The sequence below is a fragment of the Pholcus phalangioides genome, unplaced genomic scaffold (genome assembly GCF_987345545.1).
Source record: "Pholcus phalangioides strain wild (caught in Gottingen) unplaced genomic scaffold, Ppha-v1.0 ptg000007l_1, whole genome shotgun sequence".
NCBI classification, from domain to species: domain Eukaryota; kingdom Metazoa; phylum Arthropoda; class Arachnida; order Araneae; family Pholcidae; genus Pholcus; species Pholcus phalangioides.
The window spans coordinates 38,019,963-38,044,457 of record NW_028301600.1 but is presented as its reverse complement, the minus strand read 5'-3'; the positions used below and the strand labels follow the sequence as shown (position 1 = coordinate 38,044,457).

The 24,495-nt window shown below is 37.8% G+C and overlaps 1 protein-coding gene across 1 annotated transcript; it reads right to left on the bottom strand.

Annotated features, from left to right (window-relative positions):
- Window positions 1-434: 434 nt before the first annotated feature.
- On the bottom strand, window positions 435-24,012 carry LOC149085244 (uncharacterized). Its single transcript, XM_089233138.1, has 28 exons — window positions 23,909-24,012; window positions 22,866-23,018; window positions 22,472-22,612; window positions 18,790-18,944; window positions 16,634-16,760; window positions 16,410-16,512; window positions 16,213-16,310; window positions 15,561-15,848; window positions 15,122-15,406; window positions 14,780-15,045; window positions 13,585-13,741; window positions 12,880-13,506; window positions 12,474-12,677; window positions 12,342-12,386; window positions 12,145-12,270; window positions 11,887-12,041; window positions 9,822-10,263; window positions 8,318-9,117; window positions 8,064-8,187; window positions 7,811-7,954; window positions 7,466-7,727; window positions 6,955-7,337; window positions 5,649-5,845; window positions 3,521-3,647; window positions 2,314-2,543; window positions 1,837-2,102; window positions 1,566-1,747; window positions 435-633 (listed from the first exon to the last, which is right to left on the bottom strand). The coding sequence occupies exons 2-28, from the start codon at window positions 22,969-22,971 to the stop codon at window positions 467-469; spliced, it is 6,207 nt and encodes a 2,068-aa protein (XP_089089264.1). The 5' UTR covers window positions 22,972-23,018; window positions 23,909-24,012; the 3' UTR covers window positions 435-466.
- Between the last annotated feature and the right edge of the window lie 483 nt (window positions 24,013-24,495).

Here is a 24,495-nt window from a genome sequence, read left to right as displayed (position 1 = left end):
GTGATCGATGGCTATGTGCCGGAGTTTTGACTCCGGTACAGCCCGCGACGCTGCAGCTGACCATTAGGTTGGCCACTCCTGCATATTGAAGGAACATTTAAGATCCGGGATATTCCGATAACCATCTAGGGCAGTGTTTCTTAGTGCGTCACCAACCTTTGTCGAGTCAGGAGGGGGCACGGTGAGCTGGAGATATTTGTGTGCCTATTATTGCTTGGAAGTGAATGTGTCATACGGGAAATTATCAAAATATTCAGAGGAGCAGCAGATATACCATAGATTGAGCAAGAGAGCCGTGGGTGAAAAAGAAAATTTAGAACCACTGATCTGGGGGTTTCACGAGAAAAAAAAAAAAATGGAATACAATAATTTAATATGGATCTTAAAGACACTGAGAAAAATGCATTCCTAAAAACTGAAGACGAAACACCACGTATTTCTAAAAAGGTTTATTGATAACTAATATTTACAGGATAAAAGACGTTTTTCCTTTTATTTTTGATTTCAAGATTTTGACTTTGTAATATTCATTCACAGCATCGGGCAACGAACATGGCAAACCTGCCAATGCCAAATAGTGATTCAAGGTATCCTCTGGATCATTCCTCTTGAAGGTGTATAGTGATTGGGCACCTTTAGAGAAAAATAAAAATGTTTAAAAAGCTTAAACATATCCAAATACTGACACAAGTGAAAAGATACGCAAATAATAAATACGCCTCCAAATCGTTTATTACAGCAGTGTGTTCCATATGACCACCACCACAGGAAATATATTGCAGGCGAGTCGCAAATCGAGCAACGGCAGAGTGCAGCAAGGTCCACATACGCGGTTTACAACGGTTACGAGTGTCTCCCTGCAGTGTGCAGGTTCAGCTGTCAGAACGCGCATGCGAGAGAGTCTGGCTGCAGCGTTTGGCAACTTATCGCCCGCTATTTTCGACTACTTTATTAATAAATACACCTGTAGGCCGAACTCCGGCGTGGGCCCACGGCCCGCAAACGGCTTTTTCTCCAGCCGTTAAAGGGGCCCCTACCCCCGAAACTGAAAATATCAACTGTTTCACCACAACCGGAATGCATGTGGCGATTGGTGATGTAAATGAGTCACATTTAACCTGTCCAACGGTTCAAAATAAATTAAATTTTATTGAAATAAAATTTAAGATCATTACCATCTTCGTTTTTTAGTGCGAAGGAAAAACCAACAGATTGTGGAACTCGACCCACGACCTGTTATGGGCCCCTCACTCTCTAACCACTGTACCAACCGTGGATATCGATCCCCCTTCACAACTGCAGCGAGACACTTCTACAACAGTGAACTGATTGTGGATTAGGAGTGCAAGTTCATACACAACCGTGTCATTTGCATATTTCCACCCAAGTCGCTCGTACCAGCGCCACCTATCGGCTGTTCATTTTTGTCAAAAAAATTTACCTAGCGATGCTAAACCCTGCAAATCGTTTTTACTTCGGTTATTTTCCGGTTTTATTCATTTTTGAAGTTTCTACGGACTTTTTGCCCACCCTGTATAATACAAAGATGCATTAAAAGAAATCACCTGCAGAAGTGATGGTATCAATTTTTTGAAATTCCGATACTCCTTTATGTTGATAAATTTCTATTTTGCCGTATTTGATATTCATGACAAACAATACAACTTCACCAGATGGTAATGTGGTATAATCCAAAACACCGTAATCTTTTATTTCTTGATTCTTGTAGAACAGATTTCCATCATATCTGAAAAAAAAAATATATATCGTATATTATCAAGTTGAGGTTTTAATTTTTCACTAGCAAAATACTTGCCAAGTTTTGGGAATTCTTACTTGTAAATAAAAAGTCGGGGATCATTCTCAATTTGCGGAATCTTGTCCTCCGATATTGCCAAAAAGATATCGAATGAATTTCCGTGGTCAACTGGCATTAGAAGTACAGACGTGGCACGAATATTTATCATTTGAATTGGATCACCAAATTCTTTAGCATCACGATTCCATCGGTATACGTCTACACACTGCTCGTAGTTCGTATTCGAAGCATCAAATCTAGTTATAACCAATATGACGTCTCCATCGATTTCTGCGATCGTGGCCTATAGAATTAAATTTGATGAAAGAACGATAAAAAGGCCTTAATAATCATGAAATATGCAGTCACTTCATTAAAAACCTGAAAATATTCTTAAAAATCTGGAATTCTGATGGAAGCATGTTGGGTAAGTGAACAAGGACCTACGGCCCTACAGCAAGACGTTTTGAAAAATCTTTCTTAAATTAGACCAGAAAATTCATAAGAAAAATTACCTTGTAGCCACCGTATGATTGTAGATGCTCATGTAAAGTGAAATCGTGGATGGTATCAAGAGCGCAAGCCACGTACGAATTATGAATTTCCAAAAACACAATGCAAGCCATAGATCCATCCGCAAAAGTTGCTATATCGGTCACTGGTCCAGTTGCCAGTGTCTGATAAGGCAAAAATGTACCATTATCTCTATCGAAAAAGTAGATATTATTAGCCGTATCTGCGTCCCCTGAAACGACAAACGTAATTGTGGAAAGATGGCAATTGCAATATTGTTATAAAACCGAATATGAAGTATAAAGCATCAGAATGGACAAACATTAAATTTTCAATCTAAGTACAGAGATCAAGATATCCAAATTATTTAGCTATTGGGTGTGAAAGACAAACTATAATACGAGTACATTTTAAAACAAAACATTTTAAAAACACATTCAACGAAGAATATAAAAAAAAAATAATTCACTTATTTCAAAATACCGATTAGAAATTCAGAAAATTTTAATGATCTAATATTCGTGAAATCATAAAAATGCCAGTTTACTGCGTCGATATACCTATTCACATATACACTGCCCGACGAAAAGTTGTAGTCTAACATTATGCTGGACCCCCCCCCCCCCTTTCAGCGTTACGTTCAAATTCGTCGTAACAGTGTGAGGTCACGCAACATAACAGCATTTAGCTCCAACCAAATTCTCATAGGTTTCATTATTAATCTTGGGTGGTTCAAGGCGTAGTTTAACAACTTAGATTTCTGTAACAAGTCATATGGGCTTTTGACAACTGATGCACAGTAGTTCTGTACTTAATAACCACAAGGCTTTAGGATATTTTGACCACCATTTCAGTTTGAAGGAGATAGCATGTTGAAAATAATTTATTCTCAAAAGCAAATATATTAATGGTTATTAAATACGCAGAAATACTGTCCAACAGCAAAATCCAGTTAGTTGTGCGAGTAACCAAAATCAAAACTTCCGAGACCTATACATTAGTGGGAAAACTGGTACAGTTCATAGGCGTACTCTGAGGAGGGGGTAGAATCTAGGTTAAAATCCCCCTTAGCCGAGGTTATAGTACATTTGCGCAGTAAGAAACCCCAGGAAGTTACTCCCATGAAAATCCTGCGTATGCTACAGTTAAATATACCACGACTTTTCTAAATGTTAATGCTAAGATATCGAGACGCATAGATTCTCATACCCTTCAAGTTCAAAGCTGTGGCTCCATTAGTGCATTCCAGATTCGGCTTGCTGTTGGCTAATACCACTAAAGTGTGTCCCCATATGTTCAGCATTTTCATAGCTATTGCAGATGACGTGATCAAACTCTGAAAATAAGAATTTGCTATCACTATCTGATTACACGTTTTGGGGGGGGGGGAAATTAAATTCCATATAAACAAGATATTCTCATTATATTCAATAAAAAAAAAAAAAAAAAACTTTTCTAAAAAAACTAACATAACGCAAATGCAGCATCACAATATGCAAATCTTTAGACAGGTGTATTGCTTCATGGTTTTGGTTATTTAGCCTGCATTGCTTAAAATTAGATACGTATTTATACAAATACGACGCCACAACAGGCAAATTGCCCAACGAGGTGGCTGACTTAAGAACATCATGGATCCCCGAGCCATTTTTTGGAGGCCCTACCTACTACTGCTACACCCCAAATGCACCCCCCCCCCGCGGAACCCCCCAACGAATCGGTACATGCGGGAATGTGCGTGTACGTGTAGTGCAACCTGACGTAAAGTTTTTTTTTTGTTTGTGTAATGCTTGTTATGTGTAGTGCTGTCCCCAGTTTTTCAAACTATGAGTGAAGTGTTATGGTTGAATGATTTACCGTTGTAGGACTGTTGCTTTCTGTGGCGAGACTTTTTAACGGGGAGATCGGCTCGCATTTGCGCCTTGAAGTTGGGAACCACAGAAAACCAACTTCAGCCGACCACCACTGTGGGGTTCGAACCCGGATCCTCGCATCACGAGTCCGCACTATAACCACTCGACCACCACAGCGGCCAAAAAAGTATCACTTTCTGGCGCAGGTCGGAGTCGAACCTGGTTTCTCTCCGGATTGTCCCTATGTATCTGACGTCATGCCTTAACCGATCGCGCTATCGTAGCAGACTATAGATTGACTATTGCAGTTAAAATCGGATGTGGCAAGCCAGTCATCAATCGAAGTGTTTGGTTGTAACCGATCCTTTGGATAAGAGAAGTTTTGGGGAAGCCAGGGCCGCCACTAGATGTTTAGTTAGCCGGGACAAGCACACATTTTGGCTCCACTATTGTAATATTTGAGAGGTTAAAGGGTGAAATTTGCGCCCTCTATTCCGGCACCCGGGGCACCCGCTTCCCGTAGTTGTGACCCTGGGGGCAGCAACAAATGAAAAACCTGAATATGCAACCAATAAATGTTAGGTTGCAGAGCTTATTTAAGCTAGGCACACATAAAGTACTAACGAAAAGTAAGATATCCAACTAGCAGCTATAATCAACTAAAGAACAAAGCCCAAGACATGAGCGGCGGCTGCTCAACATGGGGGGCGAATCGGTCTTAGGACTGACTTACTACTGATGATCAAAAATATGAATTTCAAATTTTGCAGCTGTGCTTTCGAATTACGCATCCAAGTTTCATTTGTGAATAATTTTTGTATAAGATTGACTTGCAGTGTGAAACCTCGATATAACTATTCTGCAGACTAAGAAAAAATATTGTAGAGGGATTCATTGTTATATCGAGAGGCAAAATCCTTACGTGATCAAATTTATGCGGTTGCTGTCATCTTTTCTACATCAGCATTGTTAATACCACTAGAAAACTTTTCTGCATTTATTCGATGCAAACAAATTGTAATTTATTAGTTTATTAAAATTCACTTGGATGCACTGCCCCTGTAAGGAAGTTTATCGCATTGCTACTTTCTGTGCAAGACACGACAGTGCAATACCAATAAACTTCATTTAGCTTTTCAGTGATCCCTCAGTGCAAAATAATCAATGTTATTAGACACCTTCAGAAGAATGAGAAAGTGACGAAGTTAAAATAGACTTCAAAACGGTTTTTAACAAAATAAAAAATATCTTTAGGAGGGATTTATCGAAGCAAAGGATATTGTATTGAGAGGGGTTTGACCGACACTAGGCGATTCCAAACAAAATGAAAAATATCGTTAGAGGGATTTATCGTTATATCGAGTGTCATTGTAGCGAGGTTTCGCTGTATTTGATATTTACTTAATAGGATACTAATAAATTGCTTAAAGAAATTGACAATGGTATCACCACTATGCCACCATAAACTTAAAAAAGTAATGTACCTGACTAGTTTGTGTGAATTTTCCCATAGTGGAGTCGTACTCGTACAATATAGCACTTGTACAGCCGTTTGGCGTAACATTGAAATCCGAAAGTAGAAGGTATTCTTTGTTTTCAACTGGAATGTACAGCCACTTATAACCACCAGAAGTATCGAAAACTTGGAAAAGTTCGTAATATTGGAACAGCAAGGCTTGATCTGTCAATAAAAATATGTATCAATTTCGCAATTCAATGAGAGCCTGTGGTTCCCAACTTCGAATCGAGAAGCCTTTTGCAGAATATCCATGACCGAGCCGCTTTTATAGTCTTATTTACTAAATTTACTCATTTTAATTTCCCTTAGCCCTGCGAAATACACACGGAGCTAGGCTTCGTGGAGCACAGGTTGGGAACCACTGGTCTGTTACATAAATTTAAGAAAATCTTTGCTGAAATAAATACTTCAAGTTTCATTAAACATATGACTCAAAATCCATGTAAAGAATACATATTTGGAGTTACTAATAAAGTATGTGGAATGAACTTTTAGATTTGACCGGTGAAATGTCTAAGTTAACCCTTTGACTGCTAACGTGACGTATATGCCCCGCCATTGATAGGATACATACATATCGACGTCCAGTTCAAAAAAGTTTAACCTCTATCACGGGCGTAATATTACGTTTGAACACCAGTAGAATAAATTAAAAAGTTTCGATTTCTTTTCTCTTCACCATCGCGAAGTTTTATAGTGTGTAACCCTATATCTACGAAAAAGTTTCTTTCTATACGGTTTTTTTCCAGACAATGTATACGTGTATATATATAGTATGCATACATACTGTAAATTTCTACTACTTGTAAGAGAACACGTAGGGTGAAAAGACTGAAAAACTTAAAGCTACCTTCCCCCCCCCCCCACTACACTTTTTCCTTACGCACGGTTAGTTCAGGATAAGATTACCAGATTTATCGCCGATTCGTTAGAGGATCCGAATTTCTTGCCAAAAGCTTGTACGTGAAGTGGTTAAAAGATTCTCTTTGTATGGAGTTGAATGGGAATCAGATTTAATTACAGTAGAGAGCGTATAAGCAGAGTTGGGAGTTGCTATTTTGTAATAAGGTGGTATTTTCCCCAACGTTCTTATGGCGTGCATAACTCAGTTCCAGCTCATGGATTGGAAACTGTTTGATAAAAAAAAAAAATAAAAAAAAAAGAAATCCAATTGCTCAATTGTGACCTATTTTATCCATTTTAAAAGTAGAGATGGAGCAATTTTTTTGATTCGTATTCAAAAGGGTTAAAAGCTTGTATGTCGTACTTACTGTCGAAGGCGACTTGCATTTCTTTCATTATTTCATCCAGCATCCCAATTTTCTTCTGCAAAGGTTCAACATCCAGATCTGCGTTGACTTGATTATAGAGCTGTCCAATATCCACACCGTTAATCGATGGTGCTTCGAGTACATTCACCGTTAACGGCTGTTTGAAGGTTTTTAAGCCTATTATTGTGTTATTTCGATCTCTGCGCACAGCATTACTTGCAATGTCGTCTAAATCGGTACCGTTGACAAGGCCAGCCACATTCAAACTTCCGTGAACGATTGCATCACCGTATATTACTTTAGGTCCTGTAATTATTTGATTACCGTACGTCAAAAGCAACGAGTCTTCCGAGAACTTTATTCCATCTACCAGGCCATCTACACTGAATTTTAGAATTGAAATATTAATGAGACATCAATAGACGAATATTCGCATTTGCATATAACTAATGTCATTTAGAGTGTTTTTCAAACTGTCTATAGTATAAAGTAATCAAGAGTGCTTACTTACGTTATGTCGTTTGCTGTGAAATCATTGAATGTTTTTTTGCCTATAATCTCGTATTTCCCCGAATCTTTCTTGACAGCGTTCATGTACCATTCACGAAGATCGACTCCCTGAATGGTCTTTCCTTCACCTATTCGCAATTCACCCAACACAAGCACATCTTGCTCGAATATCTTCGGACTAAGAATAGAGTTTGCTTTGTCGCGTTGCATGAGACTATTTGGAACTTCTAATCCATTGACTTTACCGCCAACGACAACGTTATCTGGAAACATCGTAATTCAGAATAAATTAGAGTTGGCGAATTGATCTTTATCACAAATCTGAATTTATAAAACATGTAATTACCTTGAAATATGACATCACTGAAAGCTTGTCCAGCATCAACAGTTTGTTCTCCAATAGTTTTGAGAACTATACTGCTCAGTTCAGTAACATTGATGTTGCCAATCAATTGATCATCAGTATACAAGGATGTTGCCGAAATAGTTCCTAGGAAAGCAGATGGAAATTAATGTTTCACAAATCATAATTGTGTGTAAAGTTTGTTTTCATGTTAATGGAGCTTGGTAATTAACAATTTCCGGCAGTAAATAGTTACCGTTCACGTGAAGCTCTTCGAAGTGCATTGGCGAATAAATCACTTGGTCGTGGGAAAGGCTCATGTATTTTCTAGTTAGATCACCAATGTCTACGCCACCAAACCTTCCAATAATGTTTAATGACTGCAAAAGAAAAAATACGTGAAATATTTGAACCGATAATTGAGCACAATATACACTTGTAGCTGAGAAAAATATTCTCGGGTGCACAAGCTATCATGATTTGTGCAACATTAATTCACCAATGTCTTACCCCTTCTATTGTTAATCTTTCAAAAGTCTTCGATCCGTTCACGAAAGTCTCGGCATCCGATTTCACAGCTTCTTCAAATAGCTTTCTAATATCAACCCCCGATACTAAACCAGATACTACTGTACCATCTTCAAATGTAACATTACCAATCACATCTATACTTAATGTTTGAGGTTGGTTCAACATTACTGTTGTACTACAAATTTCTTGAATGGAAACTCCATCTACAAAGCCATTAAGTGCAAGATCACCTACAATGACGTCTTCAAAAGTTTTTACTCCCGTAATTAATGCATCTTTTGTTTTGTCCACCACTTCTTCCGAGAGGTCAATACCTTGTACTTCTCCAGATAAGGTAACGTCACCCAACGAGATAACGTGTTCAAATACTACGGGTCCTCTAATTAGAGCTGGCTGGTCTGTTTTCACGATAGTGCTTGCCATACGAGTAATATTTATATCGTTGACTAATCCGTTGACAAAGATTTCTGAAGCTGCAATCGGCTGAGTAAAAGTAATTTGACTTTCGATAACTTGATCTTCACCCTGAAGAAGCCAATTATGCTTCATGTCCCAATCGGTAACGCCGTCGATGGATCCTTGCACCAAAAGATTATTGAACACAACTGCAGAAGTAAAAGTTTTTTTTCCTCTGATAACTTGTTTCTCATCAACCCACACTGTATCATCATACAGAACACTCAAGTCAATACCATTCAAAGAATTAGTTTGAAGATTTGATCCACTAGATATTTTCAAAGCACCACTGATAGTCTTTGTTCCTGTTACAGTTTGCTGACCTAGAAATAAACAAGAATATGTATCAGTTTTAGGGAATTGTGAATAAGATAGGAAACTTTAGCAGTGTTGAGCAATAATTTTTGACCAGTCGATCCATAACATTGGACAATTTTTTGGCTAAAATGTCCTAAATTAAACCGGATTAAGGGGGGGGGAGGGGTGTCCTACATTTGGGTCGTCTTACTACGGTCGCTTCATGTGCAATGAGTGAATTACTGTTACATGTCAAGATGTTTTTAATGTCAACTTTCCCCTCCAGAAATATGGAAACCATCGCAATGTCATTGAATCTTTGCGGTCCAATATCGAGGTTCAATCAACATCAGTAAAAATCGGTACTTGACTGTTGAAACACCTTACGATCAAAGAAAAAACCCTGTGAACATATTTAGCTTCTTAGAAATTCATAAGCTACACAAAAGCGTCAGGGGGCCCTTCTCATTGCGGGAGAGGTGCTATAAAGTACGAAGTGTACCAATGAATAACAGAAAAATCTTTAGACCGTAAAGAAACGTTACTGGACGATCAAGGAGATGAATATTATTCCAAGTTGAACTCTGAAAAGTTCGTATTAGGTTTGCCCGGACTGCAAGAGAAACGGGATTAAAGTTCATCTCGGAATTCCAAAAGTCTTTCCACGATTTCTTGCGGCCCGAAAGAAATTTAGGTATTGTTTTAAGACGTTTTCAAATGAAAAGCTTACCATCGTATGTGAGAGTATCTCCCATCATTTCAACGACGTCGATTCCATTTACCAGTCCTAAAACTTGCAAATTTCCTACGACCAGATCTTTAAATGTGACGTTCCTGAACGTTTTAGTTCCGGTGACGACATTTTCATTTTCAACAGTCATAACATCTCTGAAATATACTCCATTGAACAACCCATTTACTATCAAATGCTTCACTCTGAGATTGCCAGTAACTGTTTTCTTTGGAGTTATAACTTGATTGCCTAATCTTAAAATCGTATTATTCAAGAAGGTTAGATCAATGTTGTTCACGCGATTCAATACAATCGAGTCGTGTTCCAACACGATATCATGAAACGTTTTCACTCCAGTTATCATTTGGGGTTTATTAACCAGGACCAAATCCCTTGTAACGTCAATACCATTTATATCGTCGCTGTCCAGTTCATTTATCTAGGAAAGCAAATAAGCCAGATTTAAAACAAACATTCATTGACAATTAGAAAAGTTTACATTAAAAAAAAAAAACTCATCCGATTTTACTTTGTTTTTAGCCATTTTTTTTCGTTAAACTCCCGATCTATTCACTTAAAATCGGGGACATCAGTCGTTTTATGCTAGTGTCTAGCCCCGTTCACATGTGCAAGATTGGGGGGCCGCTTTGCTGATAATTACCGGCATGACAATTTTCCCCTCGTAAGGGAAAAAAAACCCTTTTCTTCGGAAGAAAAAGGTGGGAGAGAAGCTCATAAAAAAGCCCATCTTTCTTGGGGTGGATTGGAGGTCGACACCGACCTTCTCTCCCATAATCCTTTCCGCCGCGATAACTGCTATAAGCTCCTTCGTCAACCATCTTGAATCAATCGCTTCCGTTCAACCTACGTAACCAGTGACTTCCGGAAAGGTGGTGTGGGATTACCGGCATAAACTTAACGTCATGTGAACGGTTTGTAGCGAAAATCCCCGTTATCGGGAACTTCCCGGGATGCTTTATTGTACCTGTGAACGGGGCTTCTGTGGCTGCTCCGCCTGAACTTTACGTTGGAAATAAATTATCGATTCTGGGGTTTGCTTGGCTTCGTGCTAAAAAATACTGGATGATCGAGAACACAATCCAATGCCACTGTTTAAAAAAGGCATGTTATCAAGGCAATCATTTGAGACGAACTTTACTGTAGCTTTTTTTCAGGAAGGGTGGCCAAGCCTAAAAAAACCTTCCCGGAGTGTCAATGTCTGCACGTTCGTCCGATTTGAAATGCGTTGCCCTAGAATGGTACCTAAAGAAATTTATGGGTCGCTGTGGTGGACGAGCCCCACCGTCACCACAGTGGTGGTCGGCTGGGAGTTTATTTTCTGTGGTTCCCAATTTCGAGGCGCAAATGCGAGTCGATCACCCCGTTAAAGTCTCGCCACAGAGAGCAACAGGCCTACAAACAGTACAAATATTCAGTCATTACACTTAACTCGCTTCACTTCTGAAATATAGATGGCAGCCCTGAAAAATACTAAATTGTCGCTCAGACTATGAGGCACAACTCACTAGGTAGTAAATTGGCCATGGTGATAGACGAGTTGTGCATCGAACCCAAGGGAGGATATAGATATTTTCCCTAACGAACTCGAGGCGACCACCGATAGACAGCGCCTTCACTTCCAACCCATCTCACTAATGGCAGTAAATTGCAATATAGCCAGAGTTGGTGTTTGGTGAAGTAGACGAGTTGTGCTCGGTTTGAAAAACCGAGTATGGTTGCGATACCTATACAAAATTACGTCTATAAGAGACGTTTTAGGTACCATTCTAGGGTTAAAAGATCGATATTTTTCCTACAAAGCTCAACTGAAGCTGAAAGTGTTCGAACGAATTTGTAGTCGTCTAGTGCGCTACATAAATAATTTCTGAAACATTTAAACCCAAAAACAAATGCTGTCGTAGACTTCAGCGAGAACTGCATACATATACTTATAGTACTTTAACACGAGATTCCTTTTTCGTAACGCTTCACATGCAAAGCAGATTTTATTTACGGAAACTGCAATATAATCACTTCAAATTACGTGGCAAGTTATACTCACCGTGACCACATCTTCGAAAATGAATGAATCGAACGACAACTCCGTATCATTTAGTTTTAGAGCCTGCCGGTAAATTTCTCCAACGTCAAAACCAGATACTCTGCCTCTAACAATTATTGGGCCTTTCACCACCAAATTGTTGAAGACCCATGGCTCTAGGATGAAAATGATTGAAGGTAGATATTTGAAATGTTTACTAGTGCTTGTTTAGGGTTGCAATTGACAAAATGTACAGCAAAATAATGAAACAGTACTTACGCGAAGTATTGACCAATGAATTTTTTCGAAGCGATGTATGATACAATTCAGATAGATCAACGCCATCTACTTTACCTCCAACGAAACTATGGTGATCCAAGTAGATCTTGTCGAAAGTTTTTTGTCCTGAAAAATATATAGTTTTATATTGTGTGAAAGCTAAAATGTTTCTAGACTAAGAACAGGTGAATACATACCAGTGATTACTTGATACCCCGATTTCATTAGGATGTCTAAATTTCCTAAAAGGATGCAAAAAGTTCATTTACTATTTAAAAACCTTGCATGTATTTTTTAATTACTATCATGAAAAATAGTAAGAAATATACCTGTCTCGTCAACCTTAATTCCATTTAGCGAATTCATTACTTGCAAATAGCTTATAAACACGTTATTTTGAATAGATTGTGGAGCAATGATAGTTGCATTATCATTCACGAACAGAAGATCCTGGGAAGGAATGTATAAACCATTTATCGGACCATCGACGTACAAGGAGTTTTCAACATGAATTGAAGAAATGGTCATTGGGGCTGAAATTTCAAAATACAAGTCAAATACAAGAAATTTCAAAATCAAATACTCGCGTATGATAATTGATCATGCACATGCATATTTCGTGTCGTTAAACAAAATCTCCGGAATCGAAAACTTATGTATTCAATAAATTCACCTTATGTATAGAAAAATTGTAAAGCGTAGTAAATACAAAACTATCAATTCTAAAAATCTTACCAAATACAGTTTGATCCTTATCCTTCCACATCGCATTAGTCCAGAGATCCATCAAATCAATTCCATTTATTGTAGAACCTGGAGATACCTGCAAATCGACTGCAGCGATGTCTTTAAAAACCTTCGTTCCAGTTATTTCGAAATAACCATTTGTTAGGACAACATCTTGGAAAAATTCATTCAAATCTCTTCCATTCAGAAGACCCATTGTCATCCATGGCGTATCAATTTCATTGAAAACTATACGACCCGTGATGTTTTGATAACCAGTTCGAAGCAATAATGTATCTGGAGAAAATTTTAGACCGTCAACCAGGCCACTCACCTCGATATCATTTGCATCGATTAGATTTTTGAATGTTTTCTGTGCAGTAATATTGTGGTTTCCAGATTTTGTTACTACGTTATTGATGTCAATGCCATTTATCAGTCCTCCAACATGTATAGAGCTTGCTTCGATGTTTTGAACTGAAATGGGAATGGTTATCACTTGGTCTTCGTCCATGAACACAATATTTTCTTTCAAATTACTCACATCTTCACCGTTCAAGAATACCGTTGAAATGCCACTAGTTTGACATTTGGCATCGTCGCACACTAATTGAGCATCCCGAAACTGTAGTTCGGCTGTAAAAAAAAAATAAAAATTAGGCTGGAGTAAGTTGAACCAAAAGGCTATTGGCAAAATACTGATATTTCACCTACCAGTCACTTCTTTCACCCCGTCCAAAGTTACAGCTTTGTTGAAGACATCACCAATTCGATATATTCTTTGTTTTGCTACTTCTAGTCTAGATTTTAGCTGAAGCAACGTTTCTAAGAATCCACTGTTGTAAACGTTCCCAGTGCTTCTATCCGTTAACTACATTCAAACAAACATTCACAATTAAAAAGCAAAGTTAAATAAATGGTACGATCAGTTCAAGCAACACTCAAAGTTTAAACTCTTTACGATCACGGACGTAATATTACGTCCAAACATCAGTGGGGAAGAAATTCAAACTTTTCTTTCCTCTTCACCATCGCGAAGCTTTATATAGTAACCCTATCTCAACGTATGTATAAAGTTGCTTTTTCTTTCCCCTCCTCCTATACTCTTGATGTTTTCCCCCCACACATTTTTTACTATACATGTAGCAGGAAAAGAACACGTAGAGTGAAAAAGAGGGCTATAAAAAAAAAAAAAAACCAACCTTAATCTTATTTACCTTATCTATAAAAAGGCCGGGATTGCACTGTAAAAATTGATAAAACTTGGGAAACCAATAAGCGTATCGGTTGCATTTGAGTGAATGTAACCAATAGGCTAATTGCTTGATTTCAATTTTTGTAAAAAGATCTTATCATTTGATTATGTTTGTCACACCAGTCATTTTCTGCAAACGAGGGATAATTAGACCGAGACCTACAATTTATTGCCGATTCTGAACGGCAGGCTTGTTTTTTATACTCATCGAGAGGTAGGGACTCCCAGCGGTAGTCATTTTTTTTCCGGCCATAATGCCGTTTGTTTTACCCGTGCCAGGAAAGTTTTCTGACAAGGACGAACCGGGTATCGAACTGGCGACACCTCTGAACATCCTTTGGTAATTCAGGCGAGTATCTATCTACTGGGCTACAGCGCTCAAGATCTTTTATCAAACTTTTAAAAGTAACCCCGGCCTTTCCCTTTTACATTTTCTTTCCCTTTTTCTAAGGTGCGATTAGGTTAGTAGAATGTTGCCAGATTTATCGCCGATTCTTCAAACACGGATAATCTAGATTTCTTGTCAACCCTTGTACGTGAAGTGGTTAAAAATCAAGAGAAATCCTCGCTTACATTGAACTGGATGTTGAATGCAAGCATGAATTCTAATGAAATCTGCTTTTTGTTTTACAAGGTATAGATTTACGATATTACCTTCGATGTTGTCAGCTTCGACGTTCTCAAAGATTTGTCAAATCCAAGGCTGCCATCGATAACAATCGGTACCTTCTGATCTATGAAGAAAATATTCTTTAAATCTTGTAGTGGAGCCATTGCACTGGGTTGTTGTAAATTATCAAGGGTATTGAAACACCATTCTGTACTTCTGCCATGCCAGTCTCTCAAAGGGTTCTCGTATACGAATCCTAATTCGAAAATCGATGCTTCGTTCATAAATACCGGCTCGGAATTTGAAACCGCTGTAAGCAAAAATTAAAAGTTAACGTTGAGATTATATTCGTGTATAAAATGTTAAAAGTCCTTCGAGAGTATTACCTAAGATTAAAGCATCATCCATCTGTTTTATTCGATGAAACACCAAGGATATTACGCCAAAAGATAATGTTCTTTGAGTATATTGTATACTAGCTTTAACAAAGCGCCAGCCATTGTACTGAAATAGGTAAACGCCATCTTCACTGGCCACAGCTAGTAAAAATAACGATCCGTTGCTGAACGTCGTGACAGAATTAGCACTCAATGTTTCCAAACATTGAAATGGTACGAAGATACTCTTCATGAACTTGTATACGACTGTCGAGTATGTTGTTTCCGATATATCTAGGAATAAGAATTGACCATATAATTAGTATAATGCTGCAATATAACATTGATATCAACTAGAAAAGAAAATTATCTTTATTTTTTTAGGTTATGCCATTTAGCGAAATTCGGGAAAACCGTAAAACACATTCCACAAATTTTATTCACATACCTCTCCGAGCATCATACTTATTAGCAACAGCAAGGAAAAACTCTTCACCAGTTCCATCACCCAAGGTGAAAAATTCCCAGTCCATCGCTCCATATGTTCTCATTTTTTGGTACGAAATCCACGTGCCTTTGTCCAAGTTATACTTGAATATTTCTGAATCCACAAAGAAGTCATCTTTACCTGCTTGGTGATTAGCAATCGCTAAGTACGCGGCTCCGTGAATATGGAAAGGTTCTATATCTTTCACGTCAAATGCCTGCATTGACGAGTATTTGTCAAAATATGTTCCTAGAGAAACAGGAAATCTTTTTAAATCACAGCATCAAGTCATTTCTGAATAAACATGAATAGACTGAAACGGTGAAGTTATAAAAACGTACTTTGAAGAAGTTTGACTAGAATTTTCTAAAAATGATCTAAAAACATTACTTTCAAATTTGAGTGAAGTTAAAATACATTATATGTGGAAAATGTATTAAAATAAGGATACCTTATTTTAAAAATGTTCTGCAGTAACTTATCTTCAGCTAAGCGGAAAGTAATTCATAAGGAAAGGGAGTCTACACAAAAAAATTTACAAGTTCTTGTATTAATTCGTGCTTTTTAACTCTACATCGTGCGAAATGCGGGAAAAGTTTTTACTAAACTTTACCTGTCCAATGGTATACGTAGATTTCCGTACTCAAGTCGTTAGCTTCTTCATTGCCAGCAGATTTAGCTACAGCCATGTGAAAACGTCCATCTATTTTCCTGGAACGATGAAATATATACGCGATAAGATTACCTTTGAAATTTAAAATTACTCAAACCATTCATTTGCAAACACTCAAATTGAACAAAACTACTTGCATATCCCATATTGACACAGCAGTAGGATATTCGTTGTGCACCGTGTGTTCCATGTACATTCTATGATAACGCATGTCATACTTCACCAGAGGTATTCCTTCACCTTTAAAAATAACGTTAGTATAATTTCATTATAAATGTAGGATCCGAAAACAGTTATTTTGATCTCACCATATTCGAATGAACTACATCGAGTCCTCTTTGGAAATGCAGTAATAACTCACCATTTTTGCTATCGGCAACCAGTACATACAATATTTGGTTGTCGTATAGCAAAGCAACGTCATTGGGACTTTCACCAGGTTCATTAACAGGAAGGTACCAACTTGTCAATGGTTGCCAACCGGAAGTCTGAGACGGAATGAGAAACAAGAACGATTGTGTTTTATCAGTACTACTTCGAATAATTTTTAAAACTGCTATAAATATATTTAAAAAAATTTGTTTTAATTCACATCAACTACTCTGCGATTCTTGGATACCATTGTTTCCGTAGTTTTAATTAGCTGAGCTTAAAATTTTAAAATAAAAATAAAAGACCGCTTTTGGACATGAAGAGGCTGTATTAAAGTTCCAGCATAAGGAGTACACAACTCTAGCATAGATAATATAAAAAAAAAAATATCGAAGTTTCCCTTTTATCTACGTAGTCCAAGAAAGCGCCTTGCTTACCTCGATGCTATGAAGCCGCTACATTTTTTCATAACGACGAAATTAGTGGAGGAATAGCTAGCAAATATATACGACATAGCCCAAGGGGTCCTTTGTTTCCCCGATGTTTGCCCTGTAGTCTTAGGTTTCACTAGGGCGAGAACTACAGTAGAACCTTTCGATAACAGACACCCTTGGGACGAAGATGGCTTGTTCATGGACAATAAAAATACATTCAGATCTATCGACATAATTCAAAAAAGATGCCCGTTAACAAGGTTGAGTTGGGAATTTCTAATTGCACTCAAAAAATATCACTGGCCTATTGTTCGTGGGGAGCTTACTCTCATGGAAGTGAAATTCTCGCGTAGTAGATTACTTTAAAATTGAGTGAACTGGTCCCATCCGATAATTTCGTAACTTTTCCATTGGTGTATAGAAGTAGGAAATTTTAAACTAGAATTCTTTACGAAGGTTTTAACAGCTGGTTGGTGCGAAGATATATTTTGGAAAGAGAAAAACTCAACTGCCCCTGCGGGGAATCGAACCCACATCCTTTCACTTTCCGGGTGAACGCACTGGACTACAAATGCAACGAATACCTCGATCTTTCCTCGGAGCTCGTGTGTAGCTCGTCCGACCGTCCATGTACGGTCCCGTTAACTTTTTCCTAAATATATAACTTCGCATCAGCCAGCTGTTAAAACCTACGTATGGATAGCGGGGAGTAACATCCTCGAATAGAATTCTTTAGCAGTGGTTTACCTTGCAGAATTCCGTTAATTCAGTAAACAAGGTAACAGGTCGCACGGTTTCCTTATAAGGCCGGTATTACACTATAAAAGTTTGATAAAATCAATTTTATAAAACTTGAAAAATCTAACCAATAAGGTTATTGGTTACATTCTAGAAAATGCAACCGTTGACCTTATTGGCTGCATTTTTCAAGTTTTATAATAGGACTTTTATCAAACTTTTATAGTGTAACACCGGCCTAAGTAACATCTAAAAATATCAAAATAAAACCTTTACGCAGATTTAATAAATTTCATTTAAAATACTTTTGCTGGTTATGAACTCTTAATTCTCTTCCTGAAAGTTTTCCCTGTACCACCCCTCCCACCAATAGTGCGTACACCAGATTAATTCTTAAATAGCGGCGATTTTAATGGTCGTAAATTATAATTATAAACGACATCAAGGTCAGCTGCTGACACGAACGCATTGGGAGGTTTAACCCTTCGCGGTTCTAAGTCGAGTCCACCTCGACATAGGAGGCAGCCCTGTGAATCCCGGCTTCTTAGCAGAACCGATAAGCTATACAAATACTGCGGAGGGACAAACTTCTAGGAGCCTTCCTCATTGCGAGGGGCTATGAAGTGCGAACTTCACCAAGCGAATACCTCAAAGAGTTAGAAAGCCACCCTGTAAATACGGGACTCGTGGAGTGGATGCATTGCACCGTATTCACGAATAATCTTGGGTGGGGCAACTCACAAAATTTATTGAAAAGCTCAAACAGCCAGAGCTCCCGGGGCCAATATTTTGAGCGTTATATAATTATAGACATCTTTGGTCCAAACGCATCGTAGAAGACTATTCACGCAAATCAGTAACTTAGTATTGGTCAAGATGTGCGAGCTTGAGCTATGCCTATCCATTTGATTCGTGGATACGGCGGCCCTACTGTACCTAAATAGAACTTAGAAGTTGAACTCAATTTACATACCGTGAAATACCCGAGGAAAATTGTAGCATTGGTATTACCGATCGCTGATCTGACACACACAGTGTAAGTCCAGTTTCCAACATCAATAAATTTCATTCTTACCGCAGGTGAGCAAACGGCATAAAGTGGGTTGATTGAGGAAAGACGGTAAACTCCTGCAAATATTTGAAATATAGCACATCAGAATATGTTTAGCGACAGATTTAATTAATTTCTACACTTAATTTTAGATTCAAAACTCGATAGAGCTCTAAACAAGACGACGTATAAGCAATATGTTTGAAAAAATATGGGGCAGTAAATTTTTTCGAGAAGCTCAATACCATACCTAGAGAGAGACAGACTTGGTTGAAGGGGTACAGAGAAGAGCTACGCGTGTCCTTATTGGCACACGGGGCTTGAGTTATGAAGAGAGACTTCATTTTTTGAATATGTTTACATTGGATGAACGCAAGTGTCGAGGAGATATGATCGAAGTGTTCAAAATTTTCAATGGGATGAACCATGAACTTTTAGTACACCGCCAATCGACTGCTTTTACAAGGGGACACCAGTACCGATTGGTGAGGGGCAAGGTTATGGTGTCGCAGGGAATTTTTAATAGGGTTGTTAATAAATGGAATAGCTTACCCCCGGAGGTAGTAAATTGTAAGACAATTGACACATTTAAAAAGAAATACGATAAACATATTGGGCTAAATCGAGAAGCTACCCATACTTAGAATAAGACAACCATAAGTATTCTTTATGGGCATAAAATTTATGCAATCACGTGTATATATTGTTTATAATATTTGTGATTGCGTTTTTAATTGGGTTGCTGTATTTTTGAAATATGACATCCATATTTTTATGGGCATCTTTTTCTCAGCCATCTCGTTGGGCATTTTGCCTGTTGTGGAGTGGTATTTGTATTTATTAAAAATCGTGAATTTTCTTATTCGATTACTCAACTCAAATTTGTGATCAAACGAGATTTCCAGAAAAAGTTTCATTAATGGGTTATAGAAAAGTTATTGAAGTTGACTAGATCTATTTTGCAGATTTTGCGTGTGAATTTATAGTGCATAATTTATCTTTCAAGGGGAATTTTAATATTTAAAAAATTATCGGGTATTTTTACCTTGCCGGCTACTTTTAGCGCATAAGATTCCAGATCGTATCAAACTGCCACCACCATTTATATAGTGTAACATTCCAAGTAACATTTGAAAACGCCATTTCCTTACAGTACAGGGTTTCTTAACCGTTTCCGTCCATGGCTTCCTTTGAACCCATTTTCCTTATGCCCCTGCCTTATCTAGGGCCTCCTCATCCAGGAGGGAGACTTTTCAGTAAATTTATAGTGAACAAAATTTTGTATGAAGGTCCGTCTAGAGCAGATGCTGATTCAGGGGGGCGATCGCTCCTCTCTATCAACCTGGACCCGCACCTGGTCCCCAGACCCCCTGGGATAGACTTCAGTGAGCTTCCCTCGTCCTGGTTCTATGCAGGGCCATCTTACGTAGTAAAGGCGATATTGTGTGGGGGCAAATCGTCGTACTTAGCAGGAAGTAACGACTTGGGCCAAACACAGTTCAGCGACCACGGGAGTGCATAATAGCGACTAGTGAGAGAAGAAATTTGTTCTACACCGCGCATATTCGAGCAGCGACACAGAGGCCACTCAACGAGGTACGAGACTCGAACAATCCCGTTTGTTTTCACATAGATCCGATTTTCGTGTTTTATCTGCAGATTGATTAGTTTTTTTTCTTCCGCGGAGGAATCTTCACACCCTTTACCCCCATTTCAGAACCCTTCCAATCATTTTCTCTATTCTTTTTTTACTATGCGCGGACGTCTCTTCATCCATTTCAGCGCCGGAACTAGGGTTTTTGTTTTGCCGCCCGGGGCAAACGATTTTCCACCCCAACCACTTTAAAATTCGATAATTTTATAACGTTATGTTACCACCTAAAATTTGTCGCCTGTCCACTCCTACGCACTTTTTTCTAGTCGCAATTCTCGTACCGCTTACCTTTTCATTATAACCGCACTCTTGTAAACCATAGTACGACATCATGTCCCGACATCATAGACACGATGCCTTTACAGAACCACGGCCATCTTACATCTTAAACAGGTTTAGAATTCAATCGCGCTTCCCACCATATTTCATTTGACAGCTTTATATTTCTTCAAATAGGAATTTATTTTTCCGCAGCTCTATATGGTTCCCTTTTACCATCCATCATTCCCTCCCACTAGATTCCTACCTGTGGCTCCTCAGCATATTCCAGTACCACAAGATTACCCCAGGTTGAGAACCTCCAGTTTATTAGTTGAACGTTGTTATGTACGAAGATAAATATCCGACACGTAATTTAGGCCCAGTGGGCCACTTCGGAAAAAGGTCTATACAATTGTTTTTCGTACAAAAAAATTGTAAAAAATTCATAGGGAAATATTCATTATAATTAATTTTCATGGTCAATCGGCGACTGCTTATAGAGTATTACCCCCTCCAATAAGAAGTAACTGCCTATTTACAAACTCACATTCCATTGTATCAACTTGTGCCGGTCTACCTGTTGTACAATTTTCATCGTGAAAATGACATTAATGAAAATTTAAAAATTCTGATTTAGGTATTCTGTATTTCGCATAAATGATAGTCTTCTGAATGTACACGAATCTTATCGGACCTAGCTTTTCCGACATGCCAGGAATATGTATTGGGATTGGATTACAGCATTCAGGCAGCTGTTTCTTCCCCCCCCCCTTTTCATGGCATGCCGGGGGGGGGGAAAAGGGGTACAATTTGAATTTCTACGCATTTGGAGTAGTGAAAACCTCGCTACAACGATACTCGATATAACGATAAATCCAAATGCAATATTTTTTCAAATCTTGTATGGAATCGTTCATAGTCCTAGATACAACGATATCCTTCACTACGATAAACCTCAATAAAGATAGATTTTGAAACGGCTATAACGATATTTTTTACATTTCGCACGAAATATTCTCCAAAATATTTTAAACTCGTCACAATCATCACTAATTACATCGGTATTACCTGATAAGAGTAGGGAGGGAAAGACACAGGGAAGCCCGTGCCGCCCAAAGATAAAAAAATTTAAAATATTTTTGTAAAATGATAAAAATTTAAGATCACATAAATGTGTTCTAATTAAATCAAAATGATTTTTGAAAAAGTTGATAACAGAATTCTCTAATAAATTCATTGTGCTCTTCCCAAACCCGATGTGCCCCCTCCAATGATCAATCCCGAGTACGCCCCTGCACCCGATCACCGAAAGTGTTGAAGTGAGTGTTTTCGTATCGCTACTTTTTGCGGTGAACCGAAGTGTATTGCGATAAACCTTTTACAGGAGCAATGAATCTAACTGAATTTTTTTTTTTTTTAAATCAACTAATCAAGTCACTTTTTTCGGCGAAAATACTCAAAAGCGCATTTTTTGGTGGGACGCATATTTAGAAAAGATGCCAACAGCAGCATAAATTTGACGGCACGTGATAATGCTGCATCTATATAACGATAATCCATCTACGATATTTTTTCTTGGTCGCAGAATATCGTTTCATCACTATCAACACATCAGAGTCTATGCATTAATTAATTTAATTCAATATACATTACAGTTTGTAATATTCGAGATACCCGTAGGATACTCACCAGTATTGTCAGAAATAAGGGACATGTTAGAATGAATTCCTAAATCCCGTTTCCGCCTTATGTGGGGTGATTGCGCAGCAATAAAAGCATCCAAATATTCTTCTGTGACTTTGTCATACTCCTCCTGGAGGTAACTCGTTTCTATATTAGAAAGTTTCATATTTAATCTTCATTGAGAATAGAAATTATATAGACCATTGAATGGTTAATGAAAAATCTATTTCAATCATTGATTCATAAATTTGATAAATTGCATTTTATAAAGCAATGAATGTTGCATAATGTTAAAAATATAACAAATACGAAGATTTATAAGTAAGTATTACTGAAGCACAAACAGGAAAAAGGTGGTAACGATAGCACAAGTACTCTTTGTATAAAGTATTCAACTTACCTTCCGAAGAAATTTCAGTTGTATTTTCTGCCAAAATCGATTTGGATGAAGATGCAAGCGATGCTACTGCATTCACTGCAACAGTTGCTACCAGAAACCACCACATTGTTTGAACGTTTGATTTGGTGGATCCACCAATTGACCTCGGTCTTCCTAAGAAAAATTTATTTTAAATACACTGTACTGAGTTACAAGACGAGATTAGATTGCACCATAAGGCCGGGTTCACAACGCACCGATACAACAGTAACATTGCGGATAGTATCGTGTACAATCGGTCCAGTGTAAACGCGGCCTAGAAATCCGATAATCGACATGGCAAAATTTCGAAATTTCGTTAAAAAGTAAATTTTTGATTTTAAAATTGAATTACGGAATGTACAAAAGATTAGGTTTCAACTGAAATTCTAAATAACCACAACCTATTATCAATCGACTAGTTTCAACTAAATTTTTAGCAAAATTAGGTAAATGTTAAAACTGCTGGTAGAATTTTCTTTCGAATATAGGTTTTAATATTATGGTTCTTTGAGTTGCGACCGTGAATTAACATACAAATACTGATCTGGAATTCATAATTACATCTACAGGTTGTGACAACAAATATGTCGAAATTTTTAGCGTCCAAAAACTACAAATCCAATCTCGTATTGAAGAAAATCAGTCCTTGTGTGACACTGATAAAAAGTAAAGAGCCATTCAGGACCACGTCGAGTCAAACTGAAAAAGTCTTCTGTTGCATCATCGTAAAAATTTTTAAAACTGCATTTTCTAATTCATTTTTTTATCGATTTTCGACTACATACCAAACTTCATTACCATTGTATGATCAATATTAATCAAATTGGGTATAATCAGTACTAGCTATAAAAATTCAAATTTAACCATGAATTGTAAATGGAAATATAAATTATGCAGGATGAATATTGTGCATATAACTTGACAGATTAAATGCAAAGACATTTTGTTAAATGCAATTAAACATATGAAATGAATAATTTAACGCTAGATTGATCAATATTCATCTCGAACATGACACCCACCTTATCCGCGTTGTTGAATATACAGGTTCCGAATACCTGGAAGTAGTGCTTTTATACGTTCCAAAAGCGATGACGTCAGGGCAACGTGTTACTCCCACTCTAAAGCTCTTTGAAACCCTAGCTGGCTTTTCACCATCTTTTTGAGTGAAGTATTGACGTCAGTATTATCGCTATAGCCAATCGCTGTTGCCTATATCCTGGTTTTTTAATAATTAGGTGTCATTTTGAACAAAAACTGGTTTTGCTGCTTCAAGATGGACGACGATCAGTCCGCCCGCCTCTCAAAGTGCCTTAACTGCTACCAGTGTTTAATCATGATCGGATTTTATTTTAACTACTGTAACGCGATTCGTCTGGTGGTTGCAGGGCCGTCATTTCAACTTTCGGCACCGTAATGATGGGTTCGAATACCAGCTATGACCGCGTAATGTGTAATACACAGGATGAAAGTGACCCGCGTTATGGGGGACGTTAGATTATGGAAAAAAAATGTGTCAGGTTTAAAAAAAAACAGTATTTGTGAAATTTCTGAAAGACCTACGCGCAAACTAAGCACATATTTGAAAAGAATAGAAAAAATCCTATAA